The 24,383-nt window shown below is 42.6% G+C and overlaps 1 protein-coding gene across 1 annotated transcript in view; it reads right to left on the minus strand.

Annotated features, from left to right (window-relative positions):
• Window positions 1-2,442: 2,442 nt before the first annotated feature.
• Window positions 2,443-24,383, minus strand: part of lrfn5a (leucine rich repeat and fibronectin type III domain containing 5a) — a 51,521-nt gene continuing 29,580 nt past the window's right edge. The window contains exons 2-3 of the mRNA XM_053632989.1: window positions 11,289-12,696; window positions 2,443-3,943 (exon numbers count right to left, since the gene is read on the minus strand). Of these exons, the coding sequence (XP_053488964.1) occupies window positions 2,998-3,943; window positions 11,289-12,676 (2,334 nt within the window). The 5' untranslated portion in view covers window positions 12,677-12,696 and the 3' untranslated portion in view covers window positions 2,443-2,997. The remainder of the gene's footprint in view (window positions 3,944-11,288; window positions 12,697-24,383) is intronic.

The following is a 24,383-nucleotide window of genomic DNA, read 5'->3' on the forward strand; positions in this document are numbered from 1 at the left end:
ATGTATTTGAATGAATTTGATTATTTTATGAAGTATCTGCTATTGACTGTTCAAATGTGGAGTTCTGTGTTGTGGCTCAGTTGTAGACCTCTGCTAATGCACTAGCTAAAGTTTGCTAAGTTGCTTCCGTACTGTAAGTGTTTGTTTGTATGTCGGTGGTCTGACGGAGACGTTGATCGTAGCTGCTGTTGCATCTTGAAACGATTTACATCAATCCAATCACAACAATCCTAGCTTTCCAAAGATATATCACATGAGTGCCTATAAACACACAGAAGCTGTGTACAGCATAGTTAGAATGTACATCGTATCTGAAAGGTGAGAGAGTTATAAAATGAATACTTACCACTGTGAAACATTCTGCTGAAGTCGTGTTTGCAGAGTTGGGTCCGCTTGATCATCCGCATCTTCTGAATCAGACTCGAACTCATACGATAAAACTGACAAGCTGCTTAGGAGCTTAGAATCGCTTTAGAAGCCTTGGAAGCTGAAGCTCGCGATTATGGTAAGGGGCGTTATATTTCCGACACACGCTTGAGGTTTTTGGCCAATCACAACGCAACGGGTCAGCCGGCCAATCAGAGCATTCTGGGCTTTTCGGAAGGAGGGGCTTTGGAGAACCCGGAACTCGATAGGAGCGTTTCAGGAAGCCTGGAAATAGAGGTACTGCAATAATGTATAGTACAGTTGCGGCAAATAATGCTTTTTTTTTTTTTTTTTTTTTTTTTAACATTAAAGCATGTTAACCTGTTATATTACATCCAATAAATAAAATAATAAACATTTTTTTAAAACATTTTAAAAATGTTTAAAAAGCAAAATATGACCCATTTATAGATGGCTTCTGAATCTGCAAGTAATGTAAAAATATGGAAATTATATATATATATATATATATATATATATATATATATATATATATATATATATATATATATATATATATATATAAACAATTTCAGGAATTTACCTGTTCTCAGGTCCAGGTTTCACATTGAACAACAAATTAAACCTAAAATTATCATTAAACAAGGAAACTTATTATAAAAACTTATATAATTGAACTTATATACGAGTCAGGCCCCTGTGAGAACCTGGCAAAGTAAACATAATGGACAAAAATTAAACGTATAAAATGCTCAGAAGTAACATTTTAATTTAAGATTTGGTAATAAACTATTTATAAGCAAGTAATATGTAGTTTACGCGTTAATTATCTCATACAAGTCTGCATATAATAATAATAATAATAATAATAATAATAATAATAAAAGTCAGTAGGAATACTCACTTCCTGTCCTGCTGTACTCAGGTTCAGGTTTAACATGAAACAATAAAGTAACATAAAAAATGCTCATAGAATAATGAAATATCAATTATAACAAGCTAGATAGTGTATTACTTGCTTATAAACAGGTTGTTACTGAACATTATATTGACCCAAAGGCTCACGCTTTAGTGACGATTTAATTTCAAATTAAACCGTGTGCAAGTTAGCGATGTGTAATATTTACTAATTAAGGATTATTCATAAATCTGAAAGTAATAAAATTATTTGAAAAGAAAAAAAAAAACCCACGATGGTGATTTTGACCACCTTAAATGTAAAACGGTAATTAAATAAAACTTTTATTCTTAAGTACTAATCACGTGCTAGTCTGAAAACTCTGATGTTAACCGATGCCGCGGAAGCCCCGCCCCCTTTCCCTCATCACGCATGATTGTTTTTGTTTCTTTTCAGTTTAGAAGAAGAAAGGAAAACAACAATTTGACTGGGGAAAAAAAGGAAGATATTAAACACTCTCACGGTGAAACATTAAATCGAATATTTTACAAAAAAATAAATAAATAAATAAATTGTTAGTTGATTAGAAAGTTTGGAAATTGTAAACGTTTCACGAGCGAGTTCTAAAAGCACCGCATCGTAAAATCACACAACGTACAATGTTCGATTTTTTTCCTGCTTACTCTTTCTTTTCCGTCGCTTTATTCGTCTTCAGGTTCAGCAGGACTGGTTTTGTGTGTTTATAACACCTTTATAACACAAACACGTCATGTAGTCGTTTCTTTTTTTCTCTTTTATTTTATTTTACACAACATACCAACACAGTAGATGTTGTCTTTCTGTACACTTATTCTTTTCTGTTTTTTTTTTTTTCCTCTTTCTTTTTTACTTTCGTGCCTTCAAATTAAGGCAATATCAATGTCACTGAAAAGAAAAGAAAAAAACCCTTTGATTTGTTTTTATTTTTTTTCTCTTTAAAAAATATCACTTTACTAACAGGTCCAGTCTTTTTGAGTATTTAATACCGTGTGTATTTTTTTTCTACTTTTCTCTCCGTGTCTCTCTCTCTCTTTCTTTCTGTCTCTCTCTGTCTGTCTGCCTGTCTCTCTCTCTGTCTGTCTGTCTCATTCAGGAAATGTTATTCCCTTTAAAGAAAGGTTAAGAAAGGCTTTTTGCGTGAAATATTCCTCAGTCTGGAGAAATACGGTCCTCAAACGGCTGGAGCTCTTTCCTTTTCTTTCATTTTTTGTTTTTGTTTTTTTTTTTAATAAGAAGGCACTGACGTGTTTGTTTTTGTCAGCGCGATGAGCAGAATGAGGAAATTTCCTCAAGGCAAGCGAGCGTCCTGTTTATCCGTGAGCTTTCAGAGAAGTTGGATATTTATAAAAAAACAAACAAACAAAAAAAAAAAACTAATAAAATAAAAAAATACAAGTGTTGAGAACAAGAGGGAAAAAAAACTGCAAAACTCACATGCAAATGTGTACACACACACACACACACACAATTCGTAAGAATTCTACGGCGTGTACGTAGTACAATTTGGATTTTTATAAATGGTGCTGTGAAATTTTAAAGCTACGAGCACTAACCGCTAATAACCGTCAACGTTACACACCAGCTGGATCGTGAGAATTCTTACGAATTTTTAAAAATCAGTAACACACACGCACACATGCACACACACGTGATGTAGGACACTAGCTAGTCTTTCACACCGTGCTCTCTAGGATCCACTCTGAACTGGAATACACCCCTTTATCCATATCCGAATTTTCCACGCTGGCTAGCATTCCGTTCATGGATACACTCCGCTTACACCGAGCGTTCCCGGGCTTGCCGGCGTAGTAGTGGTGTTTGGAAAAGTCTTCGTTTAGCGAGTACCTGCGCGGTGCAGCTCGCGTCCCCTCTGCCGGCAGTGTGAGATATTTCGATACGCAGGGACGAGGCGGCGCCCTCCTCAGGATGGGTGTGTCCCTGAAGCGAGAAGGCAGCAAAGGGGCGGGGCCTGATGGCGGAACGGAACGCAGGAGTGGTGTTTTCGAGTTGTTGCGGTTGGTGTTGTGCGTCTCGGCGCCGAGCACCGGATCGGTCTTCTCATCCGGCTTCGGCGCCGGTCTCCGTTTGGGTTTGATGGACCCCGAAGATCCTCCCGTGTCCCAACTCTGGCTCACGACGGACGTCTCGGTGGAACAATCAGGAAGAGAAGTCTCTGACGACTGAGTGAGGGAATCCGGAAATCCGGGGGCGGAGCTTTTCTGGCAGTCGTCGCCACCCTCGGGAGCCACCGCGCCCTCTTTATTGGCCATGGGACTGACGGCGGCGTCGGGCTGCACCCTGGTGGTGGCGTCAGTTCCTTTAGCGCGGTCGCTGCTCATGCACACCTTGTAACGGATCATGAGGATGATGATGAAGACCAGAACGGAGGCGACGATGATGCCGCCGATGATCAGGATCATGGTTCCTCCGAGGAACTGCGACTGCATGAAGTGGCAGCGGAGGTACTCGGACTCGGTGGTGAACTGAACGCAGCCCACGACGCGCGTGGCCGTGAGGGACGTGCTGGCGTCGTCGTAGATGGCGAGGACGCAGAGATCGTACTGAGTCCCGGCCGCCAGGTTGTTCACCAGGAAGTTTTTGCTCGTCGGTGGAATCATTCTGTGTGTGGAGGAGAAGAAAACCAACACAATCAAGCACTTGGAGTTCGGAAAACGCATAGATAAGGCCACTGTTCATTATAAGCGCTCATCATTAAGCACAATCGATATATAAAAGGTCTTTAAGGCTGCCCAGGCATCCGCAACTATTCACGTGAACTATGAACAGGAAGTCCACGTGCACAACCCTGAGAATAAAACCTTTGTGGAAATGTTCGGCACTCGAGTAGTGGACAAAGTTCCTTTACAATCTTCTTAGACCTCTTAGAAATTATTAATAGTAGGGGTGCCAATAATTTCAAAAAGTTGATAGTTAAGGTAAAACCTTGCATTTAAATAAAACTATACAGTGTTTCCCTTGTGTGTGTGTGAGAGAGTGTGTGAGTGTGTGTAAACTGCATGAGGGACTGTTTATAGCTGCTATAGTGTAAGTGAGAACAGGAAGCAACATGTCTGAAGTAGCTAGAAACAGATAAAAGTTTCAAGTCGCTCTTTAGCGAGTTATGTGTCGATTGTTTTTCTCTCAAAGCAGACAGAATATAGACGCGCGTGTGTGAAAATCATAAAATATCATTATTTTCCCGGTTTTTGTTCATGATCCGCGACAGGATTAACCATTCGATTAACTCTGACAATAATAATTGAGAACTCGGCTCCGTTCACGTCTCGTTATCAGAGCAGACGATTAACACTGACTCGACTGAACGCTGAAATGGTTTCCGCACGCTGTTCACTGACTTCACTCCAATCACAAACCCATTTTTCTTTACAATCTCCATTCATTCAGTCAGACTCCTCTGCTAGCGGCTAAATCCATTTCCACTGAAAGTGTGAGCGAGTGAGTGAGTGAGTGAGTGAGTGAGTGCGTGTGTGTGTTCTGAATGCACAGGCATCCTTTCAGCGCTCTGAATGGGGCGAGTGTGTCTCATTGAAGCAGAGACAGGTGGAGAGTGTGTGTGTGTGTGTGTGTGTGTGTGTGTGCGGCTGCTCGATAAGTGATGCCATTGTTCAGTGTGTGAAGCGAAAAAAGGCTCGGGGAGCGATAGCACACCAACGCAGGTACGGCAAGACTCGAGCAGATTTACAGCTATAAGAGATTACGTGACTGGACGTGACTGGGACGTGAAGGAGACGTGACTGGGACGTGACTGGGACGTGAAGGAGACGTGACTGGGAACTGATGGAGAAGTGGCTGGGAACTGATGGAGCCGTGACAGGGACATGGCTGGAAAATGATGGGGACGTGGAGGAGACGTGGCTTAGCAGTGATTTACTCTAATTGAAGGAGAGGAGGAGGAGAGGAGGAGAGGAAAGGAGGAGTGGAAAGGAGGAGGAGAAGGAGAGGAGGAGGAGAGGAAAGGAGGAGGAAAGGAGGAGGAGAGGAAAGGAGGAGAAGGAGAAGAGGAGGAAAGGAGGAGGGGAAAGGAGGAGGAGAAGGAGAGGAGGAGGAAAGGAGGAGGAGAGGAGGAGGGGAAAGGAGGAGAAGGAGAGGAGGAGGAAAGGAGGAGGAGAAGGAGAGGAAAGGAGGAGGAAAAGGAGAAGAGGAGGAAAGGAAAGGAGGAGGAGAAGGAGAGGAGCAGGAAAAGGAGAAGAGGAGGAAAGGAAAGGAGGAGGAGAGGAGGAGGAGAAGGAGGAAAGGAGGAGGAGAAGGAGAGGAGGAGGAAAGGAGGAGGAGGAGGAGGAAAGGAGGAGGAGGAGAGGAGGAGGAGAAGGAGGAAAGGAGAAGGAGGAGGAGAGGAAAGGAGGAGGAGAGGAGGAGAAGGAGGAAAGGAGGAGGAGAAGGAGGAAAGGAGAAGGAGGAGGAGAGGAAAGGAGAAGGAGGAGGAGAGGAAAGGAGGAGGAGGAGCGGAAAGGAGAAGGAGGAAAGGAGAAGGAGGAGGAGAGGAAAGGAGGAGGAGAAGGAGAGGAGGAGAGGAGGAGGAAAGGAGGAGGAGAAGGAGGAAAGGAGAAGGAGGAAAGGAGAAGGAGGAGGAGAGGAAAGGAGGAGGAGAAGGAGAGGAGGAGGAAAGGAGGAGGAGAAGGAGGAAAGGAGAAGGAGGAAAGGAGAAGGAGGAGGAGAGGAAAGGAGAAGGAGAAGGAGAGGAGGAGGAAAGGAGGAGGAGAAGGAGGAGGACAGGAGGAGGAAAGGAGGGGGAAAAAGAGGAGAAGGAGGAGGAGGACGCTCCGTGCCGCTCCTGAGAGCTCATCTAAAGAATTTTTTTTTTAAATAGTGGTACGAGACCCAAACCTCAAATATCAATTACATACTAATATACTAACTCAGTAAGTCATTTCCACTACACAGTACAAACACCGAGACTATACAGAGAACCGCATCCAGAACCAATGAAGGAGCTGCCCATCCAAATCTCACCAGCCAATGAGAGTAAAGTGCTGTTAAGCCCCACCCACAGTGAGAAATGAAACACTGAATACAGTGAACTCCGTGGCAAAAACGTAACCAGGTCTTCAAATAAACAGCGTTCTTTCAGCACAAAATACTTTTCAACACTTCAGCACAAATTTCATTTCATTTCAGTTTCATTCCTTCATTCAGTAAAGTCCAAAAAAAACTTCCATATGGTCTAAAAACGATGCCAAAAAAAAAAAACCTACCAAGACAATTTAACCCTTTCAGACCTATATTTACTATAATCTACAAAAAAAAGAACACATTTATTGAATTTATTAATGAAACCAATTAATAATAAATTAATTAATACAAATATGTTATAGGGTTTATTTATTTATTTACATACACGTGTCTTCTTTCGATTTTTTTTGTACTTTTTTCCTGCTTCTCTGCTAACCAGAGATTTTGTTTTCCTAATCTATGCATTGTGATGAAGAAAGATCTGTGAGTCATGTGACCTAGATTACAACAGACGCAGCGTCTGAAGGTGTTTACTAAATTACAGTGAGATTTCTGACAGATTACGTACATCCTTTTCAACCGATTTTAATCACAGTAACCTCCACATCCCCCCTCCCCCCCCCCCTGCAGACAGCTCGCCTCCTCTCTTTCTCCTTCTCTGTCTGTTCTCCTTCTTTCCATTCTAGTTCCTGAACTCGGAGCGGAAACCTGAGCTCCGTTATTGATTCATATGTACCGTCTAATCCTGGAGCCTTCACTTCTGAACAGTAGCAGTGCAGCACATACTGTAGATATTTTTGCTTCATCATCGCTCTGATGATCAGCGATTCAGGAACGAATCGCTCTTTTATTTAAACGACTCTTTTCAGGGAGTCAGAAGGATTCAAATGATTTTTTTATTGATGCACAAACTCTGCCCAGTGTTCCTTTTATACTACCTTCAGCATAAATAACGTGGCTAACAGATATGGGAAGCGCATGTTTAGCCCAGTTTAGCATCAATCAGCTAAACACATGGTTTAAAAGAATGAGATAAAAACAGGTCACGGCGCAAAATTTTGAAGATGAATGACTTTTCCCAAGGTAGGAGGCGTGGCCTAAACTTTGAGAGGTGGGGTTATGCAATAGGCAGGATTCAGATTACTGAGACAAAAGCGTGTTATTCTTTAGAGATGCTAAACTGGAGGCTACAAGCTTGCATTACTACATAAGCATCCCGGTTGTATTTTTAGTTTATTTATCGCTCATTACAATTAACAATATAAATATAACTGTTAGAAAAAACATCATTATTATTGTTATTATTATTAAAAACATAGTTCTAGATTGTTTAATTGCTATTGGATGGCTAATTCTAATGCTAAGAGGGAAAGAAACAATCAGGATTGGTTACATGTGCCAACCAATGAAATGAGAGAGGAGGCGGGGCTTGCTGCACCTTTAGTTAAATAAACAGTGCTGTTATAAAGTGGAAGAAGAAGAATTAAGTACTAAATAAATGAATTTACGATTATAATTAAATAAATAAATGTGACTAGTCATGAGTATCATGACCAGCAGAGAGTTTACTTTCCCTTCATTTTATTATTATTATTATTATTATTATTATTATTATTATATTGTTTTTTGTGTAAAAGTATCTTGATTCGTCTTGATTATTGTCTAAAAAGCGATATATCCATATCTGTTGAAGCGTATTCTTTCTCACATTTATCATATTTAACTATCAAGAAATAAATGATATTTTCTCAGTAACAGTGGGATGTGTGTGTGTGTGTACGAACCATCACAGGAGAGCGCGGTCATTAATTACACATTAGCAACCTGCTAAAACACTTATTGCAAAAATAAACTAAACATTTTTTTTAATTATTTGAAATTACAGGGAATTATTGCTGTAGTACTATCCTCATCTAAAACCTCCATATTCATTAAAGATGTCGTTTTGTTGGGGTTTTTTTTTTGTTGTTTTGTTTAAAATCTTCTACACTTTCTTCTCTGACCCTCTCAGTAAATCACCGCTGAATCCTGAAGCCCAGCTCAGGAATTTCAGCAGCAGAACATTTTCTGGTTCACTAATGGAAGTGATCGAGGGCTTTTTTTTTCCCTCCAGACATGCTGATGGTTATTGCACTCAGAGACGGCGCTCTCAATGCAATTATCAGCAGCCCCATGCCACGCCGAAAAGCACTTAAAGACTCGGAATGATGTGCTTTTTTTCCCTCCTCTATGCAGCGACTGAAAATCCTCCGCTTTTCCAAGAAAACGCAGAAGCTGCGCTCTTAAAGAATCAATGGCGTACCGGCAGCCGTGAGCCGACATTACTTTTCTATATTTCAGTAATTGTTACATTTTTATCACGGTGCTGGATTTTGAAAACAGAACTTGCGTGCAGGACGGCTAAAAGCGTTCGCTCTGTTCCAGGTGGGACGGGAGGGGCGGGGTTTCTCACTCGTCTGCCAATCAGACGCATCCGTGAGTTTGCGTATGCAGGTGAGGAAAGACACGTAGATGTTTCGAAGTGTCGTGGAGAACGTGAGCACGTGCTGGCCTTCACCGCGGCTGTTTGCTAGCTAGTGGGTTGGATTTGACAAAATGACAAACTGAAGGAAAAAAAAGAAAAGAAAAAAAAAAACCAACCAAACAAAAAAAAAAAAACCCAAAATACATGGGGTAAATAAATTTAAAAAAATTATTTTAAAAAAACTGTACTAGCATGGTGAAAATAAAAATGTATAAATTTAATACAAACATCATGAATTTTTACAAATAAAAAAATATATACATAATGAATAAAATAATAAAGGGATACTAAATACAATAATAATGTATAAAATAAATAATATAGAATTATGAATAAGAAAAATGTATCATATATACGATAAATAAATAAATACAAACACACAAAATAAATAAATGAACAATAGTGCATGAAAAATATATAAAATAAACAATGAATCGAAATCATGCCTAATAAATAAATAGATAGATAGATAAATAATTGTAATTGTTTGAGATTGCGTTTTCTTGTTTTCCGTCTCTATTCGTTTCATTTAACCATAAAATATCACCGCAGACTCGCGCTCGTCTTGGTTTATTGAGATTTTTCAGACTGTGGATGTTCCTGTTTGTTTTTCTCGCTCTTTAATTAGATCTCTGATTATTTGATGAAATGCAAAACACATGCGTGAATGAATATGTATGCGGGGTTTTTGTGTGTTAAGTGTCAACCTCGTGAAGTGTCCTTGGGCTTTTATAATAAAAAGCATTTATTACTAATATTATTATTTATGAGCAACAGATGGCATTTAGTGTGAAATACAGCACACTGATCTCCATGAGCTTCATTTATTATATCATTTTCTTCTTACGTCTTAATTATTGCTGCTGCTGTTCGTTATCATCAGCAGTTTTTTTTTTTTTTGTTTTTTTTTTAAATGTTTTTTTGGTTTGTAAGCTTAAACAGCGGTGCTCATTTCCTGCACAGCCAAACTTTTCGGGTCAGGGGATTTATAAGCCGTGTATGAAATCTAACGGGGAAGAACAACGAGCTTGTCGTATGTTAAAGCTAATTCGGGTCCAATTACCCATCAGTCGCTTAACAATGAAGATGAGACGCACTCATTAAGTTAATTGCCATTACTGGCCTTTGTCTAATTAAAAGTTGCGGTTGCACACGCGCATAAGCGTTTCTAGCCACACAGTGAGGTCCAGAAGTCTCCATTAGTGAGGACTGTGTTTTTTGTTTTTTTTTCCAATTAGCAAAAAATAACAATTAGCCGAGGGCACGCCTATTATTCTGTATTGTATTTTTTACAATGATGTGAATCCACTGTTGATTGAAATAAAGGACGTCCTTGAAACTAAAATCCAAATATTTTTCACCTCACATGCCTTTTTTTTTTTTTTTTAAATGAAATGAAATTTTCTGAATTTGTTGTGATTTATATTTCATTCTAATGGCATCTCATGTGCTCTTCTAATCTTTTGTACAAAACAGGAAGTCATCGGTGTCACATCAGGCGGGCGTGGAGCAGCTGCTATCATCATCATCATCATCATCATCATCATCATCATCATCATCATCATCATCACCCCCACCATCACCACCTCTGGATGTCGGCCATCTTGCTTTTTGAAATGTGTGTGATATGTCAATATAGTAGCCAAAATGTATACGATCTACTGCATAAGTTAAACAACTATCCCGTACTACTTACTGTAGGTTTAAATACCAAATGAAAACATTAGGAGATGCGGTTACTGTTTCTTCTTCCATGTTCGTACATCACGGGTCGTATGCGGAGTTGAGCCGCACTCGCGTAGTGAGGATTTAACAGTAAAGCTACACACATCTTTATTCAGACCCCAGATTTAAGTACGGACTTCGGCTCTGTTCAGAATTGACGCAAGAGTTACGCACGCAGGGGCGGAGTCTGTTTAAAGCAGAGGCGCGTCTCCGACCTAAGCGCATTTTTCTTGCGTGATTTCAGGTCGAGTGACGGTCAGTCACAGAGTTTGATCTAACTGCAATACGACAAGCTGAAATGTATGTCTTGGTTGTAAATACACTCGCGAGACCTACTTATTCGTTAATAATATCGACATTATGAAAAGATGCTATTGACAAACCTCATCTTGGACACTTTCAATAAATAAATAAATAAATAAATAAATAAATAAATAAATAAATAAATGAATGAATCAAGCAACTTCCAGGGAGATGAACGACACACAGGTGATTTGCATAATCTTAAAAGGGAGCTCAGAACATATGTGCAGAAACCGACTCTGAATATGAGGAACTTTACCGGCATGAGGACTTGTATCACTTGATGCTGAACTCACAGGTTCGTGTTTTTACATTCTCGCTTGAAAAAGGTCATCATCATCATCATCATCATCATATCAACTCTTATGCATTATGTGTCATCGTCCTTAAGGATTTCAGTCAATAAAAACACTTTTTGAACTATAAACTGCATTAGCTTACCTGTAAACAAGAGAGTCATCATAGGTGCCATTGTACTGGATCTGAAACATGCGAATCCCAGGAATATTCCTTTGGAAGTTAAACTTAATGAGCGCTGTGGATGAAGTGGCCTCGGCGATCACCACACGCTTATCTGAGCTCGCTTTCGAGTCTGCTGTGTGGTTACTTCCGTTGGCTCCGGTTCTGCTGGACGTGGATATATCCGACGAGCCCGGATCTGGCTCCTGGATGTTATTGGTGCTGTTGCTGATGTACGGAAGCTTGATAATGACAAGCTCGATGGTTTGGTGGGCTTCACCGGCTGGGTTAGAAGAGATACAAGTGAAGGATCCAGTATCTTTGACCGTGCTGATCAAGATATCCAAGGTCCCGTTATTGTAAATGATGGTACGCGAGGAGTTCGAGACCAGCTTGCCGTCAGGTGATATCCAGTGGATCACGGGTTCAGGATCTCCTCTCGCTTTGCATCGAAGGGTTACGCGTTGACCTTCGAGCACCCTCATCTCTTGAGAGTGCCTCGTGATAAGCGGTGGCTCACACAGGAACTCCTCTTCCGGAATAGACCAGAAATATCGTCCGGATAAGTGTGCAGGGGTCGCGCAAGTCTCCAAATCGTCCTCACGACTCAGTCGGCGAAGCCAGAGCAGCTCGCAATTGCAGTGCAAAGGATTTCCACCAAAACTCAGGGCAAACGATGAAGACGTGAGCACTCCAGATGTTGCCAGAACCTGCGCCCTTTGGAAAAGAGGATCCGGTGGAAGCTTCTGGAGCTTGTTGGAGGTCACATCCAGTCGGTTGAGTTTTTGTAACAGGGAAAAAGTGCCTTCTGGAATGTAATCAATCATGTTGTGGTCCAAGCTGAGTGTATGAAGGCTGATCATCCTCTGAATTGCCTCCCAGGGTATTGTTTCAAGGTTGTTGTAGGACAAATCCAGCTCCTCCAAGGCCAGAAGGTCATTAAAAGCTCCCAGGTGGATGTGAGTCAACTGATTGTTATTGAGAATCAGATGATGCAGCTTGGACATGCCGCTAAACGTGTCATTTCCTATCCGAGTCAGCCTGTTATGGTTCAAGTGCAAGGCGCGAAGGTTTTCCAAGTCCGTGAACGCGTGAGGCGTAATGTAACTTATCGTATTCCTCGACAAGGTGAGGTCCACGAGTCTGGTCATGTTGGCGAAGTCTTTCCGTTTGACGCTAGTTACGAAGTTGTCCGCAAGCCGTAGCTCCACCGTGTGCCGGTCGATGTTGGGTGGCACAAACAGAAGCCCTTTTTTAGCGCAAAGTGTTGCAAGGTTGGGCGATAAAATCTGGCACACGCAGCGCTTCGGACAGATCTGGGCCTTCACTGCCATTCCAATGACCAACAGGCAGACGAGCAGCTTTTCCATTGTAAAGAGGGTTCGGACACCTGCGAAACAAAGCAGATGGGATTGATTACACACTGATATAAACTGATATATAAACCTGATAAACGTTCCAACTTCATCTACCCCCGTGGTGAACCAAAACAACCAACAATCGAGGGGTGAGCAAGCAAATCCTACTGAATTACTCTTGATTTAAGGCCAATTATAACCTTCCTGACCAACAGGTGGATCATTTCTACCAGTAGTTTTCCAGACCTGTACCTTTCCCACATCTTTTTCAGCAAATATTCACTTTTAAAAGTTCATTTTTCAGGTCCACAAAGAACAGTTTACTTTAGGTGTCCGTTTCACACTGCTTTACACTAATCTCATAGACTTAAAGGCGAGAAAGTACACTTGAGGTGTTGAACTAACTTATATGGTGCTGAATTGAGATGTAGATCGTGAAGGTAGTTCCTTCAGGGACTGGTAGCTCCAAGATAGGTAGCAGAGCCTTCTCAAAGCTGCCGTTGTTTACCTGATCACAGTTCCACACACACACCATGCCAAGGTCAACCACCACTACACCTCTAAATGATACATCACTCAGCCAGAGTGTCCAGGAAGCAACCATGAACCTCAGCACCAGACAATCAGAGAACCGGGGGGGGGGAGTGAAACTCCACATCAATATGAAGAACACCTCCATGAACGTGCACGAAAGACCAATACCAGGAAAGTCCGTCGTTCAAGTTCCACAACCAGGAACCAGCACCAGTGGATGAACAAACACTACCATGTACATCAAAGTCAAGTGAAGTGTTCAACCACTGAAACCTTCAGGGGATTTTCAGTTGTTCCTTTGGGGGAATCCTTAACAACTGGCTACAAAACACAGATTACAACAAAGTGTTTCCCTTTCAGAAATGGTTCCAACCCCTAATTATCCAATGACTTATTAAAAGAACCGCTTTTTCCCCCAAAGCATTTCCGATCTTAAACATCTCACAGGTTCTGGTTGTGAAGAGTTCTTCTAGCGCTCTTAAGCTTTCTTTCCAAATAAGGAGCCCACTTGGAACCTTTTATGATAGGAAAACACTGTTGTTGGGTTCTGTAGGGTTCGAGACAGAAATTTGAATGGTTCTCTCATAAATGTAGTTATTGTTTTTATAATGCAAATACATTTTACCGGTCAGTTCCTCCAGGATTCTGCGACGGCAGAACTGACCACAAAAATCAAGGAAACGCCATAATATTCAGAGGACCTTGCGATTTTTCTAAATTACCACAGATTTGGGCCAAGACGCGTCATGTGACATCATCACAACGCTCATTCAGCCAAAGCCATGCATGTGACTACACGCGTACAGTTAAAAGGTCTCACTTATCAACAAACTTCACCGCGAAAGAGCGTGCAAAAAAATTCCGTGCAATCGTAATGTCACCAGTTTAAGTAGATTTCCGCAAAAAAAAAAACACAAAAAAAAACAACAATCACAAAAAAAACAAAAAAAAAAAAAAAAAACAACAACTCTGAAATCCCGTATGGACTGAGAAGTAATTAATATTCATATATTCGGTCATTTGTGTATTGGATTGTTACTGTTTGTATTAATTCTATATAGTATTGCTCTTTGCGCTATATATTTATCTGTGCATTTATTTATTTAAGAATAATACAAAGGGTTCTTTTGGATAATTAAAGTTTCTTCTAAGATCTATCGATACAACCGAAGAACCCGTAATTCAGCTCTGTAAGCGTTAACGAAGGTGTTCATTTGTCACCAAGGATGCCGGTGTGTAATAATCCTGCCTGAAACAAACCGGATCTGTGAAGCAGCATGTCGTGGTTTTTTTTTTTTTTTTTTTTTAGGAATCATGACTAAGCGCTCCGATTACGTCCGAGACGAACGATCTCGGCTCCTCGGCGTGTTCCACAGATCAGGAACATTATCGATTCACTCGCTCTCACTTAGGCTCATATTTAATTTATACAGTTTGATAGATATTTATAAGCATCATTGTATTTGTCTGGCTCTGACACACCTCTCAGCATGACTCATTATCCGGTGTGCGCGCGCGCACACACACACACACACACACACACACACTTGACTCACCCTCGCCGCTTTTAACACCGTGTTAAAAACAGAAAGCTTTCATAACACCTGTGGATGTGAAGTAGGTCTCAGACCTTCGCCGAGACGCCGAACACACTCCGCTAGCTGCGTCAGGTACGGTAGAGACGTCAGGATGCAAATGTACTCCGCAATACCGATAATTAATCTCATGACATTTTCACAAGAACATTTCTCAATTAAACTGTAAATTTATTCCAGTGTGGCATCAAAAAAAAATATATAAAAATGCATAATTACAGATAAAGTGTTTCAGAGTGATAGGAAGGCTCAATCTGAGAACAAACAAACAAACAAACAAACAAACCAGAAAGTATGTAGACAATAACAATAGAGGACATCTGGGGTTAGCCGCTAGACCACTGTATAACTCCCCCATGTATAAATAAATAAATAAATGTATGTGTTTTAACATTGTGAAAAAAACATGGAAAAGTAAATGCATAAATATGATTCAATAACTGTACAGTATTATAATAATTATAATAAATTATCATTAAAAACAGAAGCATGATCCATTTTTTTTTATTTTTTTTTTTTAGTAGGGCGATAAATAGTAAGAGATAAATGTTAATTAGCGCAATCTCACCTCTGACTTTTTCCCAGAAACAAAATGGTGGCTGAAGTTGTGTCACCGTTCCCGATGTTAATAAGGAGAGTATAATAATAATAATAATAATAATAATTAAATAAATATATAATGAATAGTTTACGGAGGAAAGTCTCAGGCTTGATGATTTCTGTCAGGAGAAAATAAACCTTCGTGTGAATCAGAGCCCAATTTACTTCCTCAAGGTTGTGCAAAAATATTGGCACCCACCATTCAGCACTTTCGTTAACCTTCCTTTCAGTCCTTCGCCACAAACAAACAAACATCGGGCTCATTAACTCCATCCAGACCCGAGTTTTACTTTTTAATGATTTTAGAATCAACTCGAAGAAGTTCAAAGGATTTCAGATCATTTTCGAATAACTTTATTAGATGATGTCGCTAGTTTGAGAAAGGTTTCGTCGTGTACAAAAACGAGTTTCGCGTCGTTTATGAAGCGTAATTATAGAACTTTTCTGTATAAGCCGTAACGATCACACACCATTCAGATCATTACACTCCTCCTCTCTGTTTCTCTCGTTCTTTCCTCATCTCCTTTCTTTCGTTCTTTTTTCCTGTCTTTCTTTCCTTCTCCTTGGTTTCTCATTTAGATTTAGGATCGAAATCATGGGTGAACATTCTTAAAAAAATAAATGTTCTTCAATGTTTGTTTGTTTTTTTGGGTTTTTTTTTTTACAACACCATAGGTTCTGCAAAGAACCTCCTTCTTGTCAAAAAAAAGAAAACCCCAAACAAATAATTTTTCATTGTATAGGGTTGTTGAGTTGAGCTTTATGGTGCTTTGGAGATTAAAGAAGTTTATTTAGGTTTAATTATACTATAGATTTTTCAGAGCAGTGTATTGGTTCTTCAAGGTATCATCTCTTAGCAGGTTAAAGTGAACACTATGAAGTTCTTTGTGGGACTGAAGAAGGTTCTCCTGGCTCTTTTGCTCTTAAAAAAAAAAAAATCCTTGTAATAGTGCTTTAAGAGAACTTATGATAACATGGTTCCATGTGGCACTGCTATGAAGAACCATTTATGGGTTGTTTAAAGCACTGGTAAATAGATGGTTCTCTGAAGAACTTGAAAGTAAAAGGTTCTTTGTGCAACTTAAGCGTTCTCCTATGGCGTCAGGCTGAAAAAAAAAAAACCTGTTTTGGTTCTAATTGGAACCTTTTTCTTTAATTGCGTGTAAGAATAATAAGAACAAATGACTAAAAAAAAATAATAATAAAGTGATAAAGATGGAAATAAATCAACGTATTCATTTCCTCATCACAGTGTAGCGCTGAAGTGCAGTCCGGTACAGGATGTAATTAGGGCATCAAAATGTTTGTGGGGTGCCAATACATTTGGCCCGAAGCCTGAGAGTTGATGAGCAATCGATCTGCAGGTTTGTAATGCGTACAAAGGGCAGAGCAGGAGGGGGGGGGCGGTCCACTCGTTCAGAGACTCGCTGCTCGTGTTCATTACACAGCTGTAATTCTTTACCATCGATTCTCATTCTCACACACACACACACACACACACACACACACACACAGAGAGAGAGAGAGAGAGAGAGAGAGAGAGAGAGAGAGAGAGAGAGAGAGAGAGAGAGAGAGCGCGGGGGAGGAGTGTGTGAGAGTGTAATGGCGAGGGCAGATGTGAGATGGAGGACGCTACATTAACGATTTGATCTCAGCACTCAGTGTTTATATGGAGTGCACGAACAATTAAATCCATTATATCCGAGTACTGTAGCACTGATCCTTAGAACGGTCTGAGAGCCTTATAACGCTCAGAACATTCATCCATACATGCTTAGAACCCTCAGAACATTCGTCCATAAAGGCTTAGAACCCTCAGAACATTTGTCCATAAAGGCTTAGAACCCTCAGAACATTCATGTATAAAGGCTTAGAACCCTCAGAATATTCATCCATAAAGGCTTAGAACCCTCAGAACATTCGTGTATAAAGGCTTAGAACCCTCAGAACATTCATGTATAAAGGCTTAGAACCCTCAGAATATTCATCCATAAAGGCTTAGAACCCTCAGAACATTCGTGTATAAAGGCTTAGAACCCTCAGAACATTCATGTATAAAGGCTTAGAACCCTCAGAATATTCATCCATAAAGGCTTAGAACCCTCAGAACATTCATCCATAAAGGCTTAGAACCCTCAGAACATTTGTGTATAAAGGCTTAGAACCCTCAGAACATTCATGTATAAAGGCTTAGAACCCTCAGAATATTCATCCATAAAGGCTTAGAACCCTCAGAACATTCGTGTATAAAGGCTTAGAACCCTCAGAACATTCATGTATAAAGGCTTAGAACCCTCAGAATATTCATCCATAAAGGCTTAGAACCCTCAGAACATTCGTGTATAAAGGCTTAGAACCCTCAGAACATTCATGTATAAAGGCTTAGAACCCTCAGAATATTCATCCATAAAGGCTTAGAACCCTCAGAACATTCGTGTATAAAGGCTTAGAACCCTCAGAACATTCATCCATAAAGGCTTAGAACCCTCAGAACATTTGTGTATAAAGGCTTAGAACCCTCAGAACATTCATGTATAAAGGCTTAGAACCCTCAGAATATTCATCCATAAAGGCTTAGAACCCTCAGAACATTCGTGTATAAAGGCTTAGAACCCTCAGAACATTCATGTATAAAGGCTTAGAACCCTCAGAACATTTGTGTATAAAGGCTTAGAACCCTCAGAACATTCATGTATAAAGGCTTAGAACCCTCAGAATATTCATCCATAAAGGCTTAGAACCCTCAGAACATTCGTGTATAAAGGCTTAGAACCCTCAGAACATTCATGTATAAAGGCTTAGAACCCTCAGAACATTAATCTATATTCATTAATCTAGGTCACTATAGGTCATACTCATCAGCCTGTAAAGTTAACCGCTGAACACTGCTCATTCCCCACCTCACACACACTCACCTCTCTCTCACACACACACCTTTCACACACCCACCTATCACACACCCATCACACAACGACCCACCCACCCCATCACCCACACACCCACCCATCCATCCCCATCACACACCCACCCACCCATCCCCACCTATCACACACCCATCACACAATGACCCACCCACCCACCCACCCATCCCTCACACACCCACCAACCCATACCTATCACCCACCAACACCTATCACCCACCAACCCACACCTATCACCCACCCACACCTATCACCCACTCACTCACCCACACCCATCACGCACCCCTCACACACACCTATCGCACGCCCCTCACACACCCACCCACCCATCCCTATTACACACCCACCAACCCACACCTATCACCCACCCACCCACACCTATCACCCACCAACCCACACCTATCACCCACCAACCCACACCTATCACCCACCCCTCACACACACCTATCACACGCCCCTCACACACACCTATCATCCTCCAACCCACACCTATCACCCACCCCTCACACACACCTATCACCCACCCCTCACACACACCCATCACCCACCCCTCACACACACCTATCGCACGCCCCTCACACACCCACCCACCCATCCCTATTACACACCCACCAACCCACACCTATCACCCACCCACCCACACCTATACCCATCACCCACCAACCCACACCTATCACCCACCAACCCACACCTATCACCCACCCCTCACACACACCTATCACACGCCCCTCACACACACCTATCATCCTCCAACCCACACCTATCACCCACCCATCACACACACCTATCACCCACCAACCCACACCTATCACCCACCCCTCACACACACCTATCACACGCCCCTCACACACACCTATCATCCACCAACCCACACCTATCACACGCCCCTCACACACACCTATCATCCACCAACCCACACCTATCACACGCCCCTCACACACACCCATCATCCTCCAACCCACACCTATCGCACACCCCTCACATACCAGGGTACCTGCAGGTATCAGCACTTCAAATTTAATACTTTTTAATACCATATTCAAGACATTTCCTTAAAAAAAAAACATTGAATACCTGTACTTCACTTCAGTCATGCTACACGATACATCAGCTATAATGGATAGTGTTCATGCCGATAAATCCATTTCTGGGTTTAATAAACTATAGCAGGGTAAATTTCTACACAGGCAGATGGGAGACCAGAGCAAATAATCCTTTGTGAATTACCATTTACTCCAACAGTGAAAGAAAAAAATCCAGTATTTCCTTCCCATGACTTTCCAAGAGAGGAAAAAACTATTATAGAGAGATGGATTACGGCAGTCAGAAGAGAAAAAGAGGTGAAAGGTACCATCAGTGCCTGAGCAGCTGTATTAGAAACCTCCTCAGCAGTGTTTACCAGGGGTTTTCTAATTTAGTGCCAGGGTAATGTAACAAGTAGGGTTATAAATCTACAGAAATATTTGTAAAGAAGAAGATATAAGAAAAAAAAAACTTTTGTTATTTTACAATATTATTATTGCACTGAATAATACTTAATAATAATAATAATACATTTTTATTTGGGGTACAAATAGTAATATATTTCTTAATTAATTCACTTTTATGTGTTAGAACTTGTGGCTTTTATTTTGGCGGAAAACTGCAGGAATCCTCCTTTTAGTCGGTTTTTAAAAATTCACTTCTCATCATCAATCAGGTGAAATGCTGTAAACCTCTGCCCACTGAAATGTGTGAGATTAGTCAAAGGTAAAGCCAAAGTGAATCTGGTGTGTGTTGGGTGTAAATGCAGGTTAGAAGCGACTCAAACTCAGACAGAGATGAAGTCGGTGTGTGAAGTCATTTCCTCTAAAACACAGATGAGCCGCACACACACTCCGAGTGTAACACAGTCACACGGCTTTACGTCGCACACATCTACATCCGCTTTACCGTCTTACACAGCAACTAGCCACAACATCTACATCCGCTTTACCGTCTCACACAGCAACCAGCCACAACATCTACATCCGCTTTACCGTCTCACACAGCAACATCCGCTTTACCGTCTCACACAGCAACATCCGCTTTACCGTCTCACACAGCAACCAGCCACATCATCTACATCCGCTTTACCGTCTCACACAGCAACATCCACGACAACATCTACAGCCGCTTTACCGTCTCACACAGCAACCAGCCACAACATCTACATCCGCTTTACCGTCTCACACAGCAACCAGCCACATCATCTACATCCACTTTACCGTGTCACACAGCAACCAGCCACATCATCTACATCCGCTTTACCGTCTCACACAGCAACATCCGCTTTACCGTCTCACACAGCAACCAGCCACATCATCTACATCCGCTTTACCGTCTCACACAGCAACATCCGCTTTACCGTCTCACACAGCAACCAGCCACATCATCTACATCCGCTTTACCGTCTCACACAGCAACCAGCCACAACATCTACATCCGCTTTACCGTCTCACACAGCAACCAGCCACATCATCTACATCCACTTTACCGTGTCACACAGCAACCAGCCACATCATCTACATCCGCTTTACTGTCTCACACAGCAACATCCGCTTTACCGTCTCACACAGCAACCAGCCACATCATCTACATCCGCTTTACCGTCTCACACAGCAACATCCGCTTTACCGTCTCACACAGCAACCAGCCACATCATCTACATCCGCTTTACCGTCTCACACAGCAACCAGCCACAACATCTACATCCGCTTTACCGTCTCACACAGCAACCAGCCACATCATCTACATCCACTTTACCGTGTCACACAGCAACCAGCCACATCATCTACATCCGCTTTACTGTCTCACACAGCAACATCCGCTTTACCGTCTCACACAGCAACCAGCCACATCATCTACATCCGCTTTACCGTCTCACACAGCAACATCCGCTTTACCGTCTCACACAGCAACCAGCCACATCATCTACATCCGCTTTACCGTCTCACACAGCAACCAGCCACAACATCTACATCCGCTTTACCGTCTCACACAGCAACATCCGCTTTACCGTCTCACACAGCAACCAGCCACATCATCTACATCCGCTTTACCGTCTCACACAGCAACATCCGCTTTACCGTCTCACACAGCAACATCCGCTTTACCGTCTCACACAGCAACCAGCCACATCATCTACATCCGCTTTACCGTCTCACACAGCAACATCCACGACAACATCTACAGCCGCTTTACCGTCTCACACAGCAACCAGCCACAACATCTACATCCGCTTTACCGTCTCACACAGCAACCAGCCACATCATCTACATCCACTTTACCGTGTCACACAGCAACCAGCCACATCATCTACATCCGCTTTACTGTCTCACACAGCAACATCCGCTTTACCGTCTCACACAGCAACCAGCCACATCATCTACATCCGCTTTACCGTCTCACACAGCAACATCCGCTTTACCGTCTCACACAGCAACCAGCCACATCATCTACATCCGCTTTACCGTCTCACACAGCAACATCCGCTTTACCGTCTCACACAGCAACCAGCCACATCATCTACATCCGCTTTACCGTCTCACACAGCAACATCCGCTTTACCGTCTCACACAGCAACCAGCCACATCATCTACATCCACTTTACCGTCTCACACAGCAACCAGCCACATCATCTACATCCGCTTTACTGTCTCACACAGCAACCAGGCACAACATCTACATCCGCTTTACCGTCTCACACAGCAACATCCACGACAACATCTACAGCCGCTTTACCGTCTCACACAGCAACCAGGCACAACATCTAAATCCGCTTTACCGTTTCACACAGCAACCAGCCACAACATCTACATCCGCTTTACCGTCTCACATAGCAAGCAGCCACAACATCTACATCCGCTTTACCATCTCACACAGCAACCAGCCACAACATCTACATCCGCTTTACTGTCTCACACAGCAACCAGCCACAACATCTACATCCGCTTTACCGTCTCACACAGCAACCAGCCACATCATCTACATCCGCTTTACTGTCTCACACAGCAACCAGGCACAACATCTACATCCGCTTTACCGTCTCACACAGCAACATCCACGACAACATCTACAGCCGCTTTACCGTCTCACACAGCAACCAGGCACAACATCTAAATCCGCTTTACCGTTTCACACAGCAACCAGCCACAACATCTACATCCGCTTTACCGTCTCACATAGCAAGCAGCCACGACAACATCTACATCCGCTTTACCATCTCACACAGCAACCAGCCACAACATCTACATCCGCTTTACTGTCTCACACAGCAACCAGCCACAACATCTACATCCGCTTTACTGTCTCACACAGCAACCAGCCACATCATCTACATCCGCTTTACCGTCTCACACAGCAACATCCGCTTTACCGTCTCACACAGCAACCAGCCACAACATCTACATCCGCTTTACTGTCTCACACAGCAACCAGCCACAACATCTACATCCGCTTTACCGTCTCACACAGCAACCAACCAACACCTCTACATCCGCTTTACCGTCTCACACAGCAACCAGTCACAACATCTACATCCGCTTTACCGTCTCACACAGCAACCAGCCACAACATCTACATCCGCTTTACCGTCTCACACAGCAACCAGCCACAACATCTACATCCGCTTTACTGTCTCACACAGCAACCAGCCACAACATCTACATCCGCTTTACCGTCTCACACAGCAACCAGTCACAACATCTACATCCGCTTTACCGTCTCACATCTACATCCGCTTTACCGTCTTACACAGCAACCAACCAACACATCTACATCCGCTTTACCGTCCCACACAGCAACCAGGCACAACATCTACATCCGCTTTACCATCTTACACAGCAACCAGCCACATCATCTATATCCGCTTTACCGTCTCACACAGCAACATCCGCTTTACCGTCTCACACAGCAACATCCGCTTTACCATCTCACACAGCAACCAGCCACAACATCTACATCCACTTTACCGTCTCACACAGCAACCAGCCACATCATCTGCATCCGCTTTACTGTCTCACACAGCAGCCAGCCACATCATCTACATCCGCTTTACCGTCTCACACAGCAAACAGCCACAACATCTACATCCGCTTTACCGTCTCACACAGCAACCAGCCACAACATCTACATCCGCTTTACCATCTCACACAGCAACATCCGCTTTACCGTCTCACACAGCAACATCCGCTTTACCGTCTCACACAGCAACCAGCCACATCATCTACATCCGCTTTACCGTCTCACACAGCAACCAACCACATCACCTACATCCGCTTTACCGTCACACACAGCAACCAGCCACATCATCTACATCCGCTTTACCGTCTCACACAGCAACCAGCCACATCATCTACATCCGCTTTACCGTCTCACACAGCAACCAGCCACATCATCTACATCCGCTTTACCATCTCACACAGCAACATCCGCTTTACCATCTCACACAGCAACCAGCCACAACATCTACATCCGCTTTACCGTCTCACACAGCAACCAGCCACATCATCTACATCCGCTTTACCGTCTCACACAGCAACCAGCCACATCATCTACATCCGCTTTACCATCTCACACAGCAACATCCGCTTTACCATCTCACACAGCAACCAGCCACAACATCTACATCCGCTTTACCGTCTCACACAGCAACCAGCCACATCATCTACATCCGCTTTACCGTCTCACACAGCAACCAGCCACAACATCTACATCCGCTTTACCGTCTCACACAGCAACCAGCCACAACATCTACATCCGCTTTACCGTCTCACACAGCAACCAGCCACAACATCTACATCCGCTTTACCGTCTCACACAGCAACCAGCCACATCATCTACATCCGCTTTACCGTCTCACACAGCAACCAACCACATCACCTACATCCGCTTTACCGTCACACACAGCAACCAGCCACATCATCTACATCCGCTTTACCGTCTCACACAGCAACCAGCCACATCATCTACATCCGCTTTACCATCTCACACAGCAACATCCGCTTTACCGTCTCACGCAGCAACCAGCCACAACATCTACATCCGCTT

Source organism: Ictalurus furcatus, chromosome 9 (genome assembly GCF_023375685.1).
Source record: "Ictalurus furcatus strain D&B chromosome 9, Billie_1.0, whole genome shotgun sequence".
In the NCBI taxonomy this organism is placed as follows: Eukaryota; Metazoa; Chordata; class Actinopteri; order Siluriformes; family Ictaluridae; genus Ictalurus; species Ictalurus furcatus.